This window comes from Vitis vinifera, chromosome 3 (assembly GCF_030704535.1).
Source record: "Vitis vinifera cultivar Pinot Noir 40024 chromosome 3, ASM3070453v1".
Classification (NCBI taxonomy): domain Eukaryota; kingdom Viridiplantae; phylum Streptophyta; class Magnoliopsida; order Vitales; family Vitaceae; genus Vitis; species Vitis vinifera.
This window is the reverse complement of record NC_081807.1, coordinates 12,531,605-12,552,287: the sequence shown is the minus strand read 5'-3', so window position 1 is coordinate 12,552,287 and position 20,683 is coordinate 12,531,605. Positions and strand designations below refer to the sequence as shown.

General features: G+C 34.6%; 1 protein-coding gene across 1 annotated transcript; it reads left to right on the top strand.

Moving 5' to 3' along the window:
• The first annotated feature begins 1,285 nt into the window (after nucleotides 1-1,285).
• Nucleotides 1,286-19,882, top strand: LOC104878882 (uncharacterized). Its single transcript, XM_010649781.1, has 4 exons — nucleotides 1,286-1,476; nucleotides 1,940-2,038; nucleotides 16,508-16,547; nucleotides 18,875-19,882. Exons 1-4 carry the CDS (start codon nucleotides 1,286-1,288, stop codon nucleotides 19,880-19,882), a joined length of 1,338 nt encoding a protein of 445 aa, XP_010648083.1.
• Nucleotides 19,883-20,683: the final 801 nt, after the last annotated feature.

Here is a 20,683-nt window from a genome sequence, read left to right as displayed (position 1 = left end):
ATTCTTGCCACTTCAATTTTCTTGGTTATGAAAAATTCTACTTTGTGATTTAGTTCTCTTTTGTTTTGCTTGGTATTTTGATTCATACGTTTTATTGTTGTCAAATTAATTTCTTTTATTTTTAAAACATAACACTATTCTCAAAAGATCCCTTTAAAAATCCATTTTAAAAATTCATTTAGAGTTCTTAGAATCAAAATCTCATTCCCTTTAGAAATCCATTTCAAAAATTCATTTAGAGTTCTTAAAATCGAAATCTCATTTTCTCAAATAATGTGCAACCATGTTTTGATCGATTCGCATTTTTCTTAAATTTCAAATAAAATTACAGTTTTGAGTAAGATGTTAATCCAAGCTTGTGGTCCGAAACGAATGGGATAATTCTAGGCTAGATTTGTGTATATCAATCGGGGAATTGGTGAAACCCTACATAAGGAAAATTTTCAAAACTCATCTTTGTTGCCCCCTTTGCTATTTGATGAACTCATGTCTATTTATTTTTTAGGAATTATATAGAAGATATAAGTGATAATTGATGGTTTCGTATACTGTGATAATTTTTTTCTGTGCTAATTAGATAACAAGCATGCTAGGACTTCTTATTTTATTGTTTGTTATCTAACCTCTCATGTCTTGTGGAAACACGTTACAAGTTATCTATGCTATCCAAGTACGTCTCCTATCACCTACCTTCTAAATTCTGTAAATATGATTGTCATTATGAATTATACCTATGTTTGAGAACGCTTGGGATGTCTTGATATTTGCTACATTGTTTGATCATTCATGATAAAACGCATGCTGAGTGATATATTATCTAAACTAACCATTGATGTTTTATGATAGCGCTTAAGAAGTGGTCCAGGTATGCATCCTAATTTTCCTTTATGGGCATGATTGGTTTTTCTTGTTTGGCATGCTAGTTTTGAGATCACCTTAGCCTACCTAGGTACCCTCAATTAATCAGTTGATTGCCACATTTCCTTCAATGTAGTCAGTAGAGACCTTTGTAGGGCTTAGCAGGGTGCTATCTCCTAGAGGTACCTTCCCAATAAGTAACCTAATCCTCGGACCTAGACTCAGGTTTTTCAAAGACATGCTTTTCCAAAAACTATAGAGTCATTTTTGTAGGGTTTTATTTCTTGTTTTATTTCCCTTTAAAATAAAATGAAATAAGTGGCGACTCTGACTTTTCCAAAAATAAAATCTTCACCAAATAAAAGCAAGTCTCACCGATCGAGTGGGGGCGCATGTGAAAAATGCGGGTCCACATTTAGCTTCCATGATGTATATTCCTGTTGATGCCATTGTTCGCCCTTTATTGATCGAGTCGAGATCTGTTCCCATTTATTGTTGTTTGATTGACGAGACAGAGTTAGATGATGGTTTGCCATGGTACCATGACATATATCACTTTTTGAGACTCAACGCATATCCTGAGGCCGCCATAGCCATGGATAAGAGAGCATTGAGACAGTTGGCCACCTGATTTGTGATTTGTGGTGAGACACTACATAGACGATCAGCTGATGGGATGTTACTATTGTGCTTAGACCACGCCTCTACCGATCGAGTGATGAGAGAGGTTCATGCGGGAGTCTGTGGACCACATATGGGAGGGCATATTGTTAGCCCGTAAGATCATGAGGCTTGACTATTTTTGGTTGACCATGGAGATAGACTGTTGTCAGTTTGTTCAAAGATGTCCAAAGTGTCAGATACACGGGGACCTCATTCACATGCCACCTTTAGAGCTACACGCATTGACTTGACCATGGCCATTTTCAGTATAGGGTATTGATATCATTGGGAAGATTTCACTGAAATCTTCCAATGGTCATGAGTTCATCTTGGTCGCCATCAAGGCCGCCTCATATGCGAGATTGAAATTGGTTGTAGTTGCTAGTTTCATTATATCACACATTATCTGTCGATATAGAGTCCCTCACAAGCGGATTTCAAATAGAGGAGTACATTTCAGGGCAGAGGCTGACACCTTATTGCAGAGATATGGTATTCAGCATCATAGTTCGTCTGCGTAAGTAGAGGCCGCAAATAAGAATATTAAGAGGATCTTACACTTCTCGGGGTTAGTCAGAGAAGCTCCCTTTCGCATTGTGGGCTTATCAGACTTTTTTTCGCACCTCTACAGGAGCCACACCCTACTCCTTGGTGTATAGTATGGAGGCAATGCTATCAGTTGAGATTGAGATGGGTTCATTGAGGGTAGCATTAGAGCAGCAGATTCCAAAGAGAGATTGGGCTCAGGCCCGATTAAATCAGCTTAATCTCCTAGATGAGAGGAGATTGAGGGTGGTAGACCATGTTTATGAATATCAGAGGAAAATAGTCCGCACTTTCAAAAAACAGGTCAAGCCTAGACTGCTATAGAGAGGTGAGTTGGTTCTCAAGGTCATCAGGGGATTGATTAGAGATCCCAAAGAGAAGTTCAGACCTAATTGGGGTGGACCTTATTTCATTAGGGAGTTGACCCCATAGGACGCTGCATGGTTGATGGATCTAGATGGAAACCAATTCTCAAAGCCAACTAATGTAGATTAGTTGAAGAAGTATTATGTTTGAGACCATGGTCGTAGGATGGGTGGCTATCATTTCGGTTAGCTATATACCTTGTTATTCCCTTTTGACATACAAACCGTTGCTAGCCCATTGACCCTTGCATGTACATTATAACATTTCTTTCTTATTGCCTTGTACACTTTTTTGCACCGGGATAGGGGGCCTTTAGTGTATGCATGCATTGTTTGGGAGTCTCATGAGTCTTGGACCTACATACACATCTTTCTCTCATTATTTTTTCCTACCATCACATTACTACTTTTCATCACATCTCACCGGCCGTATTCTCCATCTCTTCTTCTTTATTCTATCTATTGCTTGTTTTGCTTCCTATTCTCTCCACCCTGAGTGGTGATCCTCCTCAGTTCATTTTATAGAGAATAGTCACATCATTTCCACTATCTATCATACATACACTGATTTAGAGACCCTTAATTTGAGAAAGTCATCTCGTCAGAGAGAGTTTTTATTACCTTGTCACTTGAGAGTGTGTCTATCCTTTATTGATATCATCTTTGGGGTTCATTTGTTTATGTTCAAGGTATGTGCATTTGTATGTATGTAAAAAAAATGGAAAAAAAATGAAATGAAAATAAAAGAAAAATAAGTGTATGTGTGTATGTGCATAGTATTCTCCATCATTGAGTGTGTATATTGATATCTGAGGGTCATTTAATCGAGTATGTTTGTTGTTGAGAGTTCGTATGTGAGCTTTCTGAGATCTTCTTTTCTTTGTATCAATTTTTTCATATTTCTTTGAGAGTAAGATGAGTGACTTTCTCCTAGGGACTCTAGGTTGTCATTTCATCATTACATTCATTATTGATGTGACTTCACTCCATGTTTGATTTGAGTTGATCATCACTTTTCTTCATATATTCATTGTTTTGCTATCATCCTCGTCATTGCTTGTGATTCATCCCATTCACTTCACCCCCTTGTTCTTTTCCTACACTAACCTATTCCAGATTTGATATTTCTCTGGCATCATTCTTGCATATCTCATTATCAATTTGATTTGCCTCATCGTCTCATTATTGATATTATATTCATATTGGGCACCCTCAGGTCCATGGCTCGTGAGCTTTTCTATGCATGTTACAATTTATACATGAGGGCATGGTTTTTTATCATTGGGTATTTGGGCCTAGTTTCCTTTCATTTCTATTACCTTATCACCCTATACTACATTACGTCCTGTGTCTTAAGACCACCTTGAGGCCATGGGATCGGATGCCGTCTTTGACAGCCCCTACATGGACAGGTGTTTGAGATTTGGTTGATATTTAGATATCATCATGCTTCTTCTTCTGGGAAACGGCCTCTTTGACGTTTGGACCTAATTCAGTTGTGGATATGGATGATTGGGATTGCACCTTTGATGATGGATGATCCAATGTTGTCCGATTTTTCGATCTACCATACATATGATGTTGCACTGGGGCATATTTTCATTTCGATTGAGATTTATAGATCTTCATGGAGTTGCATGCTCATTCCCACTTACGAGATATACTCCGAGACAATGACCTGTTTGTTATCTTATCACGATCTCCTAAGGGAGCCTTTCTTGAGCCATTCAGTCAAACTCACACTTTTTGACATTTGGATGTCATCATGCTTCTTCTTCTATGATACGCTTTTTTGATCTGTTGATCCGATTCAGCTGCGGAGATGGATGTCTAGGATTACACACTTGGTGATGGATGATTTGGTGCCATCTAATTTTCTGCCCTACCACACATCTGATGCCATATTGGGGCATATTTCCATTTTGGTTGAGATTTAGATCTCCATTGATTTGCATAATCATCCCCATTTACGAGATACATGTCGAGTTGATGATCTGTTTCCATTTTACTATGATTCCCCAATGGAGCCTTTCTTGAGTCATTTAGTAAGGCTCATGCTTTCCGATATTGTCATGATCCTGTGATGGAGTTATCTCAGGCGCATAGACTCCCATATCATCATTTCAATGGAGTACATGTCAGATCTCTTATGCATCCCCATTAAGTTATTCTTGAGTTATCAGGACAGACTGGATGCCCTAGTTGCTATACTGGGGCATATTTCCCTCTTTTAGTTGTGGAAATGATTGTTTTCTCACAAACCTATTACAGTCTTCATTATTCGGACGAGGGATATTTATTTGCATTATTAGTCATAGTTTCAGTGATTTTAGCAGAGATGAGTCTCCAGAGAAGCACGATCTTTTGGGTTTTGACTGCCCCGTTATCCATGACTTTTCAGTAGATTTTTGTGTTAAGGTCGTGGTAGTTACCCTGGCGGACTATTCACTTGAGACCCCTCGTTAGATCATTCATTTGAGATGACAATGGACTACTCCAGCGAAGCATTTTGAGTTAGAGGTGTCTGACTTATTGTGACACATCATCAGGGCTCGTGATTTAGTCGGATGGATTGTGAGACCGTACTTATACCCGATTTGACCATTCCAACTCGCTAGAGGAGCATCTTTTGAGACTCATGGAGTCTTTTTCAGACCCTTTCAATAGATTGAGAGTTGTAGCGGCAAGCTACACTGAAGCATATTTCCATCCTCATCATTTCCTTGTAGATTGGCGTTCAGAGCCGCCATCTATTCTCAATTACGATGTTTAGAGTCGTCATTCTCAGTTCGACGTTCAGAGTCGTCCTTCTCAATTCGACATTTAGAGTCGTTCTTCTTAGTTTCAGCGTTTAGAGACACCATCTCTTCTCAGTTTGAGCGTTCAAAGCCACCATGTTTTTAGTTTGGCGTTTAGAGTCGTTGTTCGCAGTCAAGCGTTCAAAGCCATCATTAACATTCAGGCGTTCAGAGCCATCATTGCTTCTCACTTACGACGTTCAGAGTCATCTTTCTCAGTTTGACGTTTAGAGATGTCAGTTCTCAGTTATGGTGTTTAGAGCCTTCGTCTTCTTCAGTTTGGCTTTCAAAACAGCATCTCCATCTTAGCGTTCAAAGCCACCATCTCCTTACAACTCGGTGTTCAGAGCCATCATTGCTTCTCAGTTACGACGTTTAGAGTCGTCTTTCTCGGTTTGACATTCAGAGATGTCAATTCTTAGTTATGGCATTCAAAGCCTTCATCTTCTTCAGTTTGGCATTCAGAGCCGCATCTTTAGTTTAGCGTTCAGAGTCATTATCCCTTCACAGTTTGGCGTTCAGAGCCGCATCTCTAACTTGACGTTCAGAGTCACTATCCCCTCACAGTTTGACATTCAGAGCCTTCATCTTCTTCAGTTTGGCATTTAGAGCCATGTTTTCAATTTGGCGTTTAAAGCCACCATCTCTTTTCAGTTTGGCCTTCAGAGCCACTATCCTTTCTCAGTTTGGCCTTTAAAGCCATGTTTTCAGTTTGGCGTTTGAAGCCACCATCTCTTTTCAGTTTGGCCTTCAGAGCCACTATCCTTTCTCAGTTTGGCCTTTAAAGCCATGTTTTCAGTTTGGCGTTCAGAGCCACCGTCTCTTTTCAATTTGGCGTTCAGAGCCACCATCCCTTCTCAGTTTGGGCGTCTAGAGCCACCATCTCTTCTCAGTTTGGGCGTTCAGAGCCACCATCTCTTTTCAGTTTGGTGTTCAGAGTCACTATCTTTTCATAGTTTTTCATTCAGAGTCATCATCCTATCATGATCGGGCATTCATTACCACATTTTTGGCGTTCAGAGCTACATCCCTGGCATTCAGAATCGTCGTTCACAATTTGGAGTTTAAAGTCGTCGTTCATTCTTGGAATTTAGAGCCATCATCTTCTTCAGTTTGAAGTTCAGAGCCATGTCTTTAGTACAGGCATTCAGAGCCATGTCTTCAATTTGGCGTTCCAAACCATGTCTTTAATATAGGCGTTCAGGGCCATTTATTCTTGTTTTAGGCATTCAGAGTCATTTTCATCAGTTTTAGGCGTTTAGAGCCATATCTTCAGTTTGGAATTCAAAGCCATTAGTCAGCCTGGTATTCAGAGCCACATTCCTAGCATTTAGAGTTGTCTTTCTCTTTTAGTTCGGTGTTCAGAGCCACATTGCCAGCATTTAGGGTTGTCATTTTCTTTTAGTTTAGCATTCAGAGTCATTCTTACCATTCAGAACCACTTTCATCAATTTTAGGCGTTCAGAGCCATGTCTTCAATTTGGCATTTAGAGCCATAATCTTCTTCAGTTTGGCGTTCAGAGTTGTGTCTTCATCTTGGCATTCAGAGCCATTGTCTAGCTTGGCATTCGGTGCCACCATCTTCCTTTAGTTTTGGCGTTTAGAGCCATTGTGCATACTCATTCAGGAATTTAGAGTCACCATCTTTCTTTAGTTGTGACATTCAGAGTCGTTATGCATACTCATTCCAACATTTTGAGTCACTACTTTTCCTCCTTTTGGCGTTTAGAGTCATTTTTTTCCTCAACCTAATCATTCAATCATAGCTCATGGCATTCATATTCACTGGCATCGCACATCTTGCCTTCACAATTTTACATTCGCCCTAATTTTCCTCACCTCGTTGCCTTGTGCTTATCGCTTGTTCATCATGCCCTTCTAGACTTTCCCTTCCCCAACACATGACATAGTCCTTTGAGTTCATAACACATATTTCAATCATATTGTTGGGCACCCTACACTTAGCGTTCTCATGTAGTTCACATAGGGAAGTCCCATTTGGACGCATTCTTTCCTGTACTCTAGGGTGGTTCTACAGTTACTCATTTTTTACATCGATTTTCGAGTCACTTTTGGAGAAATATCAAACGAAGTCTGGATCCCTAGTGCATTTTTGGAGGCACTCTGAGAGCTACCTTTCTCTTAGGATTTTAAGGCCTTGAGCAAGCTTGTGTTTTACTTATGTACCTTTTGGGGGTCTTTCTTTGTTCTTCAATAGAGTTCACTTCATTCCACTCACTTTTCACACTTTCTTTTCACTCTAGTGTTCATATTCCTTGCACTCATGAACTTTACCGAAGAATGACATATTTGTAGACCTTTTCAGATAGAAAGGTTTTTTTTTTTTTTTTTTTTACTTTTTTTTTTCTTTTTACCATCCCAAGAAGGAGTAGTTCTTGGGCAGCCAAAAGAGGATTGAAGGTGAAGGAAAATGATGGATGAGTGAGTTGTATTGGGCGGCCATGGGACTGATGGGTGAGCTATTTTTTTGGGCAACCAGATGGGACGGAAATGAACAGGGAGAAAGTTTTAGTGAGGGAAGGAAGAGATTTTTGTCGCATTTACAAAGAGATATTTGAGGAGCTTGGGAGAAAAATACTGTGGGAGGAGCCTGAGAAGGTTTTCACATAAGAGAGTGCTGAGAGAGGAGAGCTGGAAGCCAACCCACTCTTTGCTTGAAAGGAGCATTCCAGGTATGCCTATTTGTGACCTCCTTATTTCTCATTTCCACATGGATTAACTCTCATTTGCAGCTATTCTTTTGGGTATTTGGTTTGTTGATTGGTATGGATATTATAGGCTACTCGTTTGTATTGTGGGACTCTGGGTACGTGATTCATGCCCAATTGGTGTCTCAACTGATTCGTGTCCAGCTGGTGCTCCTTGGATGAGGGAGTAATCAACAAAATTTATAACCTATTACACCATATACTAGGGTAGCAAAGAAAAAGCTACTATAGTATAGCGGCTCTATGATCGTTCACTGTGAAGGGTTTCCAAATTATCAATGATATCAATTCAAAGTGAATTGGTAGTGTTTCATTTCAAGGTTAGCTTAAGAACTAAAACACAAACTTTGATTTGTAACAATTTAGATTTAAACTAACTAACAAAACAAGTAATGGGAATAACTTAGGAAGAAAAGCATTCCTTGGAGAGTCAGGTTCACTGGGGTGGTTCCTCATGCAAAAGACATAGCTCCGGTCAGATGGTTCATTTCCTTGCGTTAGAGATTCAACATATAGTCAATTCTCTAACTGGTGTTGTACAGATACATCTTTTAATTAGATTTCAACTTTAATTCTCTCACTGATGCAACTTGCAATGGTTCAAGCCTCTCACTAAGCCTTAACCATTCAAGGTGATCTTTAACCTTCGACTTCCCTTCTCAAGCTCGCAAGAGATAACTAATGGATGTATCCTTGGAGTCCAAAAGCTTACCAAGTGTTGGCAATTCCAGAAAATCCTACCTTAAAGTCACCTCCCAGAGGCTCGCAAGGGGTAAACTAGTGCATCTCCATGGTTGGAAATCACTTGCCTTACCAAGTGTTGGCCCAGGTGACTCTAAGGTATTTTAAGTTAACTAAAAACATAGAAATCACTAAAGGATTTCACTTCCTCTTCATTAATGGCTGAAACCACAAAGCTTTGCATTCTTGCACTTGGAACCTTCCCCGGCAACCTTAGCTCCAAGGAACTAGAGGTTTAGTTACTCATTCTCTGGGGAAAATTCCTCAGGGAGTGCATAACTTAGTAAGAAATAAATAATACAAAGTGAGAAGGTAAGGCAAGACAAAGGGGCTGAACTTTACTTGCTTTTCAAAACTTTACAAAGGGTCTCTCTCCCCGAGAACAGGCTCTCGAGAGGTATTTATATGAACATAATATAAAACTAATTATTACATAGATATTTTCTCTTTTTACTAACTTAAAAGCTAAGGAATCTTGTAATTGGTGGCTTACAAGGAGTATTTTGGGATTTAGACAACAAAAATCTGATGTAAAATATCTCCCAATGTCGGTAGCAAATATCGGGATGCTCCAGGGACCATTTCGCAAGAGAAAATGGTGTCTGCGAGATTTCGCAGACACTCAAGAAGGGCTGCGAAATCACTTCGCATCAAAAGGCTATTCTCGAAGGGCTGCGAAGTTGGCTTCCACCTTGAGGTTCCCAGCTTCCAGCTTGCGGCATATATTGGGCAACTTCAGGAGGAAATACACCATACTGTACAAAAAGGCTGCGAAATCACTTCGCAACAAAAGGGTGATTTCGCAACACTTTGCAAAATGCTTCCTTCAGCTTGGAGTGATTGACTTGCAATGGCTGTAACTTCTTCTTTTCAACTCCGAATTGCACACTGTTTGAAGCATTGGATTTTTGACTTCCTGAGCTTTGAAATGGTATATAGCATACATCAATTGGACTTCATAAAGTGCTCCAAAAGTGGCTGCCACGACTGTCATCAAGAATACGCTTCATGGCAGATTCTCTTTACTTTTTCTCCTTGCATTCCGAATTTACTCTTGGCAAATGACTTCCAAGCTTTGTCCTAGATTCCACATAAATCTCCTCAATCTTGGATTGCTTTGGTGATCAAATTACTAACAACAACACCAAAACTTACACAAAGTGATTAAAGTTGCTTTCAAGGGTCCTTAACATGCTAATTGAGTTAAAAGGTCAAAACTACTACTCAAAAGTGTTTAAAAGGATTAATTATAAGCTATCAAATAACACTTTTTAAGTAGTAATCAGTACGCATGCTCTGTTTCAGATTTATTTTGGATGTTTTTTATTTCTCTTGAAAATATTGGATGCTCTATTCCTTCCCATAACTTGATGTATCAAAACCATGCTTTTATTTCCTTTGGATTCCACTTGCTCCTAGCTCCTTGATAGTCCATGAAATATAGTTGAATCCTTACTCTGTTTTTACGTTTTTATCATTCTTTGTTTATTGCTTCGTTTCTTGTTGATGGCGGAGTGATATTATCAATGGCCAAACTGCTCTTTTCTCTACTACATAGGTGTGAAGGACCCACCACCATCCTCCCCATTGTACTGTCTCCACCCTTCTATTTATCTTCCTCATTTTTTCATCAACCAAATCCTGTCGTCGCCACCACCCACCATCAGGCCACCACCGCCCTCCGGAGAAACCAAAGAAGGACAATGAGATATGGTGGGACTCAGTCTTGTATTGGAAGTCCAGAAGAGTATTAACAAGAAAACCCCACAAGTCTTTAACAAAATCACCATGATGACCAAACCCACTATTTTTCCTTCACCTGCTACACGTTGGAATTCTCACTCACCTCTCTTCCCAACGACCACCACTTTTCTTGACGAGTGCTTTCTTTGCAAGCAGAAACTCTTGCCTGGAAAAGACATCTACATGTACAAAGGAGACAAAGATTTTTGTATGTGAAGTTAGTGCAAGGATGGCGTGCAAACATGGAAATGCTCATGTTGCATACCCTGATTCGGATGCCTCCACTTGGTTTTTTTTTTTTTTTTTTTTTGTTTATGACGGCCATGGAACTAGAGACTTGGGAACTTCTGTTCAAAAATCCTTTTTTTTTTCAGAATGGATGAGTTGAATGCGGTGGAAAGCAAAGGTGAAAAAGCTTTAAAAAAAATGATGAATGACAAGTCAATGGCATGGGGATTTTCATAAGTGGCAGTGGCATGGGTCTAGTTGTGGCCTCATGGTGATTTTTTTTTTACTTTTTTCTCACGTGTCAAAGTTTGATTTCCGTAAATTCTTTTTAAATGATTCTTAAAATCTCAGTTTCTCAAATAATCTCATTTCTATTCCAATTTTTAAATTTGATTCCTAAAAATACCATTTTTAAATAATTTTCCAAATCTTTAATTTTCAAAACTTCTATTTTCAAATGATTGTTAAAAAATTCTATTCTCCAATAATTTTTCCAAATTCCGATTTCCAAATTTAATTTCCAATTTCCAAAATTCCAATTTTCACATTTATTTATTTAATCATTATTATTTTAGTTATTATTATTATTTTATTTATTTATTTATTTATTTATTTATTTATTTTAAATTCCATCTTTAAATAATTCTTCAAAATTCCGATTTCCAAATTCAATTCCTAATTTCCGAAATTCCAATTTTCCGATTTCCAAATTTAATTTCCAATTTCCAAAATTCCAATTTTCACATTTATTTATTTAATCATTATTATTTTAGTTATTATTATTATTTTATTTATTTATTTATTTATTTATTTTAAATTCCATCTTTAAATAATTCTTCAAAATTCCGATTTCCAAATTCAATTCCTAATTTCCGAAATTCCAATTTTCCAATTTTAGAATTTAATTTCCAATTTCCAAAATTCCAATTTTCACATTTATTTATTTAATCATTATTATTTTCGTTATTATTATTATTTTATTTATTTATTTATTTTTAACATTCCATCTTTAAATAATTCTTGAAAATTCCGATTTCCAAATTTAATTCCTAATTTCCGAAATTCCAATTTTCCACTTTTCTAATTTAATTTCCAATTTCCAAAATTCCAATTTTCACATTTATTTATTTAAGCATTATTATTTTTGTTATTATTATTATTTTACCTATTTATTTATTTATTTTTTAAAATTCCATCTTTAAATAAATCTTCAAAATTCCGATTTCCAAATTTAATTTCTAATTTCCAAAATTCCAATTTTCACATTTGTTTATTTAATCATTATTATTTTTGTTATTATTATTTTATTTATTTATTTATTTATTTTTAAAATTTCTATCTTTAAATAATTCTTCAAAATTCCGATTTCCAAATTTAATTTACAATTTCCGAAATTCCAATTTTCCAATTTTCGAATTTAATTTCCAATTTCCAAAATTCTAATCTTCACATTTATTTATTTATTTATTATTATTTTATTTTTAAAAATTCTATCTTCAAACAATTTCAAAGGTTCCAATTTTCATAATTTAATTTTCATAGTTCCAATTCTCAAATAATTTTCCAAAATTCCGATCCTTAAATTTAATTTCCAAAATCCCAATTCTTAAATCTAATTTTCAAAACTCCAATTTTCAAATGATTTTCAAAGCTCCAATTTCTTAAATTTGACTTTTCAAAATTCCAATTTTCAAATAATTTTCGAGACTTCACTTTTCGAATAAATTTTAAAAAATCCAGTTTTCTTTCGAACAGTTTTAATTCCACTCCAGTTTTTGGATATTTCTTAATTCTACAACTTTCCATCATTTATTAGAGCTTTTAAGTTGCCAAAAATCCTTATTTTAATAAGTCTACTGCCATTCTCATTTTGGTATGCACTTGTACAAATTTTCTTCGATTCTCAAATAATTTTATGTTTCTCTTAATTTTAAATGAGCAATAATGAATTTTTCATAATTCCAAAATAATGGAATTTGTGAAACTAATTCATGCAAGATCAATTGGGCTTTGGTAGGGGCCCTACATATGAGTTTTCTCTTTTAATTGTCAATTGTCATGCTTAATGAGGATTGCATAATCTTTGTCTTACACTTTGATATGCATGTGATATATTTTGCATTCGTTGTTATGCATTAACTTTGTTTCATGATAGCCCTTTATTACCTACTATCAAGGTACGCTCTCACTCCCACTTTGCTTTTTTTCTCATACATGATTCGTTTTATTATTTGATTATTTTATTGGTATCTATTGATCTCCTAGTCAATTGTCATGTTTGCTTCATCTCATAAGTAGAGACCCGTTTTTAGGAAGTTAGAGGGGTGCTACGGCTCACCATCGTACCTTCCCAATCAGTAACCTGACTCCTGGACCTATACTCGATTTTTTGCAGACCTGTTTTTCCTTCAAGAGTCACATTTAGGGTTTTTATTTATTATTTTATTTTTTCCTTAAAAAATAAAACAAAAATAAGTGGCAACTCCAAGTCTTTTTCTAAAAATCAAAATTTCACCAAACAAATAAAAAAGCGAGTTCGCCATCAAGTGGAAGCGCATGAGCAGAAATACGGGGTCCATAATCAACCAAAGTGTTATTGTCCAAATAACTTCAAACTCAAAATAATTCAAACGAGAATTTAGTTTTAACATCTAAATAATGTCCAAAATAAAGAGAGTTTAAACAAATGTCCTAATAAAGCCAAAATTTCTCTCCTAACGGTCACTCTTCGCCCGAACTGAGGTTACCTGAAAGGTTATCAACAAAGGGGGATGAGCTCAAAGCCTAATAAGAAACATTAATATGGTTTCATGGATCAAACATTTTCAGTCATACTTGCAAATAGGAGATATAACATATACTTATTTTCATAAAAAGTTTTGAGTTCAAAATACTAATACATTCAAACTTTTCAATAAAACTTTCTCATATCCATTTCAAAACAATTTCTCATTAAAACCAAATTGAATACATTTAAAATATATTTGTTGTGGTTATCAAATAACAAATGGTGCTTAATTTGGTGGGATTTCACAAATGAATGGCTAGTTTCAAATTTGTTCCATTTAAGGTGAACAAAACCAAATGTCAACAATTATAACCCGCTGACTAGGGTCATAAGGTCAACTATTATAATCCGTTGACTAGGGTCATATAATATCAACAATTATAACCCATTGACTAAAGCCAAAAATGTTAACAATTATAACCTGTTGACTAGAGTCATATAATCCAGAGTCAAACACTTTATTTCATTAATTCAAACTTTTAAAACAAAATATCATATCTCCTTAATTTTTCATTTTTCATAAACAAAGAAAATTCTCAAATGTACTTTCCATACAAAACACATATTTGATCCATGCGTAAAGATAAAAATAATATTTTTACACATTTCAAAATACAATATAAAAAGAAAATTATTTTCTTTTATAAAAATCTGCATTAATTTCCCTTACCTTGAAGACGCACTCAAAATCTTGAAGTATTTAACTCTGAAGAATTTCCTAAATTTCCTCCTCACCTAACATAATATCATACACAATATTGATTATTGATTATTTATCTAAATATATAAATTTGAAAATCCTAAAAATATTTTATTTAGTATTAGGGATCCTAATTAATTTCTCATGTTAATATTATTACCATTCAATATTATTTTCAACTTCCTAAACAATAATTTATTTATCTTTTCTAAGTTATCTAAATTAAATCTTTTAAGAATATTTATTTGCATTAAACTATTATTACTATTATTTAAATCTCCAACTGAAACTTAACAAATACCCTATGCAATTTTTTTTTTTTTCCAACAACTCCACGCCAACTTCATTCATTATTATTATTATTATTAATTTCAATACCCAACAACACCTTAACCTATTTCTCTTCCAAGCCATCAAAATCCTTTTCTTCCTCATTGTTTACCAAAATACTATTTATTTCCTTTCCTAGGTCAACGTGCAGACCATTTTTTAGTGTTTTTTTTCAACATGCCAAATCCTTCCTAGTTACACGCATCTTTCATCATTTTTTTTTCACTTCTCTAAAGTTAAAACTTTTAACCTCCATACTCACAAATTTTATATAATTTTCACATCCAAAACTATATTTTATATATATATATATATATATATATATATATATATATATATATATATATTATCTAGATCTATTCATTTGAGTAATCAAAATTTGTCAATCTCCATTAATAAATCAAACTATGTTCATAAATTTTTAATCTTTTTGACCTAAAAATTAATTAAATGAACTCTAATCAAAATTGAGATATTCCGAAGAATATCTAAAGTGTTCAAAACTAATTAATGAATATAAAATATTAATCTAAGGATTAAAAATCTTACCTAAAAAATTGATCTTCAAACCTTAAACCTCCAAATCTTCAGCCCTATGCTCTCTAATCCTTTTGATCTCTGTGTAAAAGGGTTTTTTGAATAGAGAATATAAGAAAATTCTAATTTATACCAAGAGGTTTTAAATACGAAAAGACTTTTTTACTCTTATTAAATTACTTTAATTAATTAATAATTTCTAAATTATGATTTTACCCCTAATTGGGTTTGGGGCATTACAACTATCCTTTTTGTTACCTACCAATGAGGGTATCATTGATTGTATTTCTCGCTTATTTAATTTGTTATTAGAATTCAAAGTTACTTTGATAAAAGTCAAGTTCCATCTCAACCTCAATCCTCATTTAACTTAGTTCACAAAATCATAATGATATTCTCATTCAACTTCTTTTCAAATTTATCTACAATGCATATATTTTTTTCTCAAAGTTTTTTTGCCACACTAGAAGTTGGTAGGGGCACTAAAGCTTCTACTTTTGGCTAGTTGTTGGATAGGATATTTATTAATTATACTAATTATAAATTAAGCACATTTTACGATATTGATGGGATGCATCCCAAAGTAGCATACTTTGATCCAAGTATTCATATCTTTCTTACAATATCTTGTCTTAAACACATTTTTATAAATACTTGCATTTAATATTATTATTTGTATTTAATTAAATCTTTATATTTAATTAAATTACTTTTAGTTATTTTTCATACAATATCCAATGGGAGATTGGAATGGGAGATGTGTGACAAATAAGGAAAATAGTAAGGGACTCGATACTTATTGAACTTCTCATCTCAATCGTTGGATGCCTATGATGAAATTTGGATAGTTGAATATCAATACAAATAAATAAAATCAAGATATAAAGATACAAATGGATGAGATTCATATATAAAACTATGAAACCCAAAACCCAAAATCGTATATATGATACCTACCCAACAATAACTTTGGGTTAAGCCAACAAATTAAATGAGTGATTGAGATCTAAATGAGAATTAAGCATGGAAATAAGATTCCAAGTGTGTTTGAGAACAAAAAAATATATCATTGAAGTTTAAAAGTACTAGTTGACTACACATAAGAAAATGAAAGAATGATAAAGAGTTGAAGTAAAAAAGTATCCTTCAATTACTCTCCAGGGGCCCATAAATAAATGAAAATGAGTTATTGAGACTAAGATGAGAGTTGAGCATGTCTAAAAATAGTATATAGCGCATCAAAATTTTTTTTATGAAGCTTTTCACTTCGCCAACTAATCTTGGTATATAGGATGTAACGCCCAAGTTTTCTTTTTAAAGGGTAATTTAGGAAATTCTTAATAATGATATTAAATTAATTAATTAATTAATTTAATAAAATGGAAGAGGGGTGAAAAGGTAATTTTACGAATAATACCCTAGGTATAAATAGAAAATTCTCTTCTTCCTGTTCTTTTTTTGAATTGTATTCCTGTTCGCAGAGAGTTTCCAGAGAACGTGAAGTTGAGGTCAGATTTCAAGGTTTGAAGAACAAACCTCTATAGGTAAGTTTCTAACCCCTAGATTATTATTTTAGATTCATTAGTTAATTTCAAGCACATTAGATATATATTTTTTGGAAAACCCCAAATATAGATTAGGGTTAGATTATTTTTTTTAATTCGTTTTAATATCAAATAGTGAAAATTTAAAATTTTGATTTATTATTGGAATTGGGGAGATCTTAAGTTTTTTTATTAGAAAAAAAAAAATTCCTGTGAAGATTTTGATTTAGATTAGGGTTAGTTTATTATTATTATTATTATTTCGTTTTAATATCAAAATAGTGAAAATTTAAGATTTTGATTTATTGTTGGAAATTGGAAATTCTTAAGCTTTTAAGAAAAAAAAAAAACTGGAAGACGCGTGTGCACACTGTGGAATTGGAGAATGGCTTAAGGATAAAATAAAAATAAAAATAGAAGACGTGTGTGCACACTTGGAGAATGAATATATATATATATGGGGTGTGGGTGGGTGTACGGATGGAGGGATGGATGGTGTTTGGTAGTTAATGTATATATATGTATATATATTATTATATTGACAATAATGGATAAAAGTTTATGTTTGGAAAAAAAACGAGAGAATAGAAGTTTTAAATAAAAGAAAGTAAAGTTTTTGATATTATAATTATGAGCGTAAGTTAATAAATAACATAGAAATTAATTATTGAAATAAATTATAGTTTAATTAAGTTGTGTCCCAATAAATAAATAAATAAGTAAATTCAATTTTATATGAATTAGAAATTTATTTATTTTTAAGATATGAATAGATTAAATTACCTTTCATAAATATATAAAAATAATAATAATAATAATTTGAATACCTAAAATTTTAGGATTGTCAAACCTATAATTTTAGATAAATAGTAATAATTGTTCCTCTTATGTTTTGTTAGGTGAAGAGTAGATTTTTAGGATTATTTTTCTCCAAAGTTTTTTAGGACTTCTTTTGAGGTAAGGGAAATTAATGCAGTTGTTAAATTCTTTTTCTTAAACAATTTTTTTAAAAATATATATACATTATTTGAAAACGTTTGAGTTATATTCCGTTTTATGCATGGATCAAACTTGTTTTGCATGAAAAGTATGTTAGAATTTTATATTATGTTTTTGACAAATAAATGTGGAGATATTATATGTTGTAAATTTGAATAAATGAAATAAATATTTAACTCTGGTTTGTTTGACCCTTGTCAACGAGATATAATAGTTGACTTTTGGCCTTTGTCAATGGGATATAATAGTTGACCTTTACATTTCTTGGTGGGGAATGTAATTGATTTGAACCCTAGCCTCTAGGGGTTTCGGTTAGAGGTTACTAGTACTAGTAGTGTTTGGTTCCGTCCACCTTAAAGGAACAATTTGAGGCTAGCCACCCATTTGAAAAGTCTCACCTAACTGGGCACCCTTTGATGTTTGATGACCAGAGTAAACAAATTATTGGAATGTTTTGATTGAATTTGATTTGAAATTGTTTGAATTAGAAATAAATGCATACAGTTAGAAATTTTGAATGTATTGGCAAAAAAAAAAAAAAAAATCTACTCACAACTTTATGAAAATGATTGATTACAATATCTCCTATTTTACAAGTTTGAAATGTTTGATCCATGGACTGCATTAATGTTCCTTATTGGGCTGTGAGCTCATTCCCATTTGTTGACTACTTTTCAGGTACCCTTAGTTCAAGTGAGGAGTGATGGCTAGGTTGAGGAATGGTCATCATTAGGATTTGACTTAGGATTTTATGTTGGATTTTGTTTAACTTTAGTTATGTTCATTTGGATCTTTTGGTATTTGGAAGCTATTTGGATATTGATCCTTTAAATTTTATGTTAGTTCAAAGTTGAGTTTTGGAGATTTTGAAGTTTGTTTTAGTACTTGAATTGTTTAAGTTTGCAAATTTTTGGACAATGGATTTTGTATAGTGGATGTTTTAGTGTTGAAATCGAATTTTCAGGATTTTAAATTTTGTTTCGCTACTTTGAATAGGTACTTGGTAATTGGTAACTTCCGATTACAAGATAATTGTTTGAGTCAGGTTACACTGTAAGCCTTCGGGTTTGAAGTGTGAAATGACCGTCACGCCCTTGGAGTGGGTCTTGGGGCGTTACAGAGTGGTATCAGAGCTTTAGGTTGTGATCTTGATGAGAACTTGTTTAGTTTACCTTTAGGAATAGATGAGTGACGCATTAGTTTAAGTTTCAACTTCATCTAGTCTGATTCCTTTTATTCCTTACAATTTTGATTTGCTTATTTGACTTCTTAGTGACTGATTTAGTTATACCTGTTGCTTTATAGGACACCATGCCACCAAGGAGACCCGCATCTTCCCAAAACAGTCAGGCTAATGATGATATACCTCCTCCACCTGAGGCTTTGCCCTCTATGAGTACTAAAGGGCTTTATAGATATTTAAGAACTTTGGCTGGCTTGGTTGAGGGCCAGGCTAGAGCTACTGGAAGTAATGGTCAAGGACAATCCTCATCTACTAGGGGTAGCTCCTTTTACGACTTTAAGAAGTTGGGTCCCCCTTACTTTTCTGGTACTTCAGATCCAACAGAGGTAGAGGCTTGGATTATGAAGATAGAGAAATTCTTTGATGTCATTGATTGTTCTGAGGAGCAAAAAGCCTTATATGCAGCATTTATGCTAGACAAAGAGGCAGACCATTGGTGGCACATGACTAAGAGGCTTTTGGAGGATCAGGGGCCTATTGTTTGGAGTCAGTTTAGGGAGGCTTTTTATAAGAAGTACTTTCCTGACAGTGTTCGACGACAAAAGGTGGGAGAGTTTGTCCGTTTGGAACAGGGGGATTTGACTATGGCCCAATATGAGGCTAAGTTTACTGAACTATCACGTTTTGCCCCACAGTTGATTGCTACAGAGGAGGAAAAAACATTAAAGTTTCAGGATGGACTGAAGCCTTATCTGAAGAATAAGATATCAATTCTGAAGCTTAGTGTTTATTCAGAGGTGGTAGACAGAGCCCTTATTGCAGAGAAGGATAATGAAGAGCTTCACCAGTATAGGGAACAACAAAGAAAGAGGAATAGAAATGATGGTGCTCATGGTAACCAAGCACAGAAAAGGTTTGCTCTAAGTAGAAATCAGAATAAAGGAAAAGCAACACAAAATTTAGATGGGATTTGTCCTACTTGTGGCAAAAAGCATCGGGGTAGGTCATGCTATAGAGAAACAGGAGCTTGCTTTGGTTGTGGAAAACAGGGACATATGGTTCGGGATTGTCCAGAGAGTAGGAAGTTTGTATTTGGGAAGCCTAAGGAGGAGAATAAAGATGATAGATAGAAGCCTAGGGCTCAAGGGCGGGAATTTGCTATGACTCATAGAGATGCTCAGGTTACGTCTGATGTAGTGACAGGTACTCTTCGAATTCACACCTTATTTGCTAGAGCCTTAATTGATCCTGGATCAACACACTCTTTTGTTTCCGTATCTTTTGCTGGTTTGTTGGGTATGCCAATTGATAATATGGACTTTGATTTATTTGTTGCTACTCCTTTGGGAGATTCTGTTGTGCTTGATAAAATAATTAGAGATTGTTGTGTGATGATTGGGTATAGAGAGATGACGGTTGACTTAGTACTTCTGGACCTTCAAGATTTTGATGTGATTTTAAGGATGGATTGGTTAGCTTCTTATCATGCTTCTGTTGATTGTTTTGGGAAAAGAGTGACTTTTAGCATTCCTGGTCAACCTGATTTTAGTTTTGAGGGGAAGCATGTGAACAAACCACTACGTGTGATCTCAGCCTTACGAGCTAATTCTTTGCTCAGGAAAGGATGTCAAGGCTTTTTAGCTTATACTGTGAATGAAGAAAATGATTTAAAGTTGGAAGACATACCCATTGTAAGGGACTATCCTGATGTCTTTCCAGAGGATCTACCTGGATTGCCACCAGAGAGGGAGGTGGAGTTCACCATTGATTTGGCACCAAGGATAGCTCCTATCTCTAAGGCCCCTTATAGGATGGCACCTATGGAGCTTAAGGAGTTGAAGATTCAACTCCAGGAGTTGTTAGATAAGGGCTTCATTAGGCCTAATGTTTCACCTTGGGGAGCTCCTGTTTTATTTGTAAAGAAAAAGGAT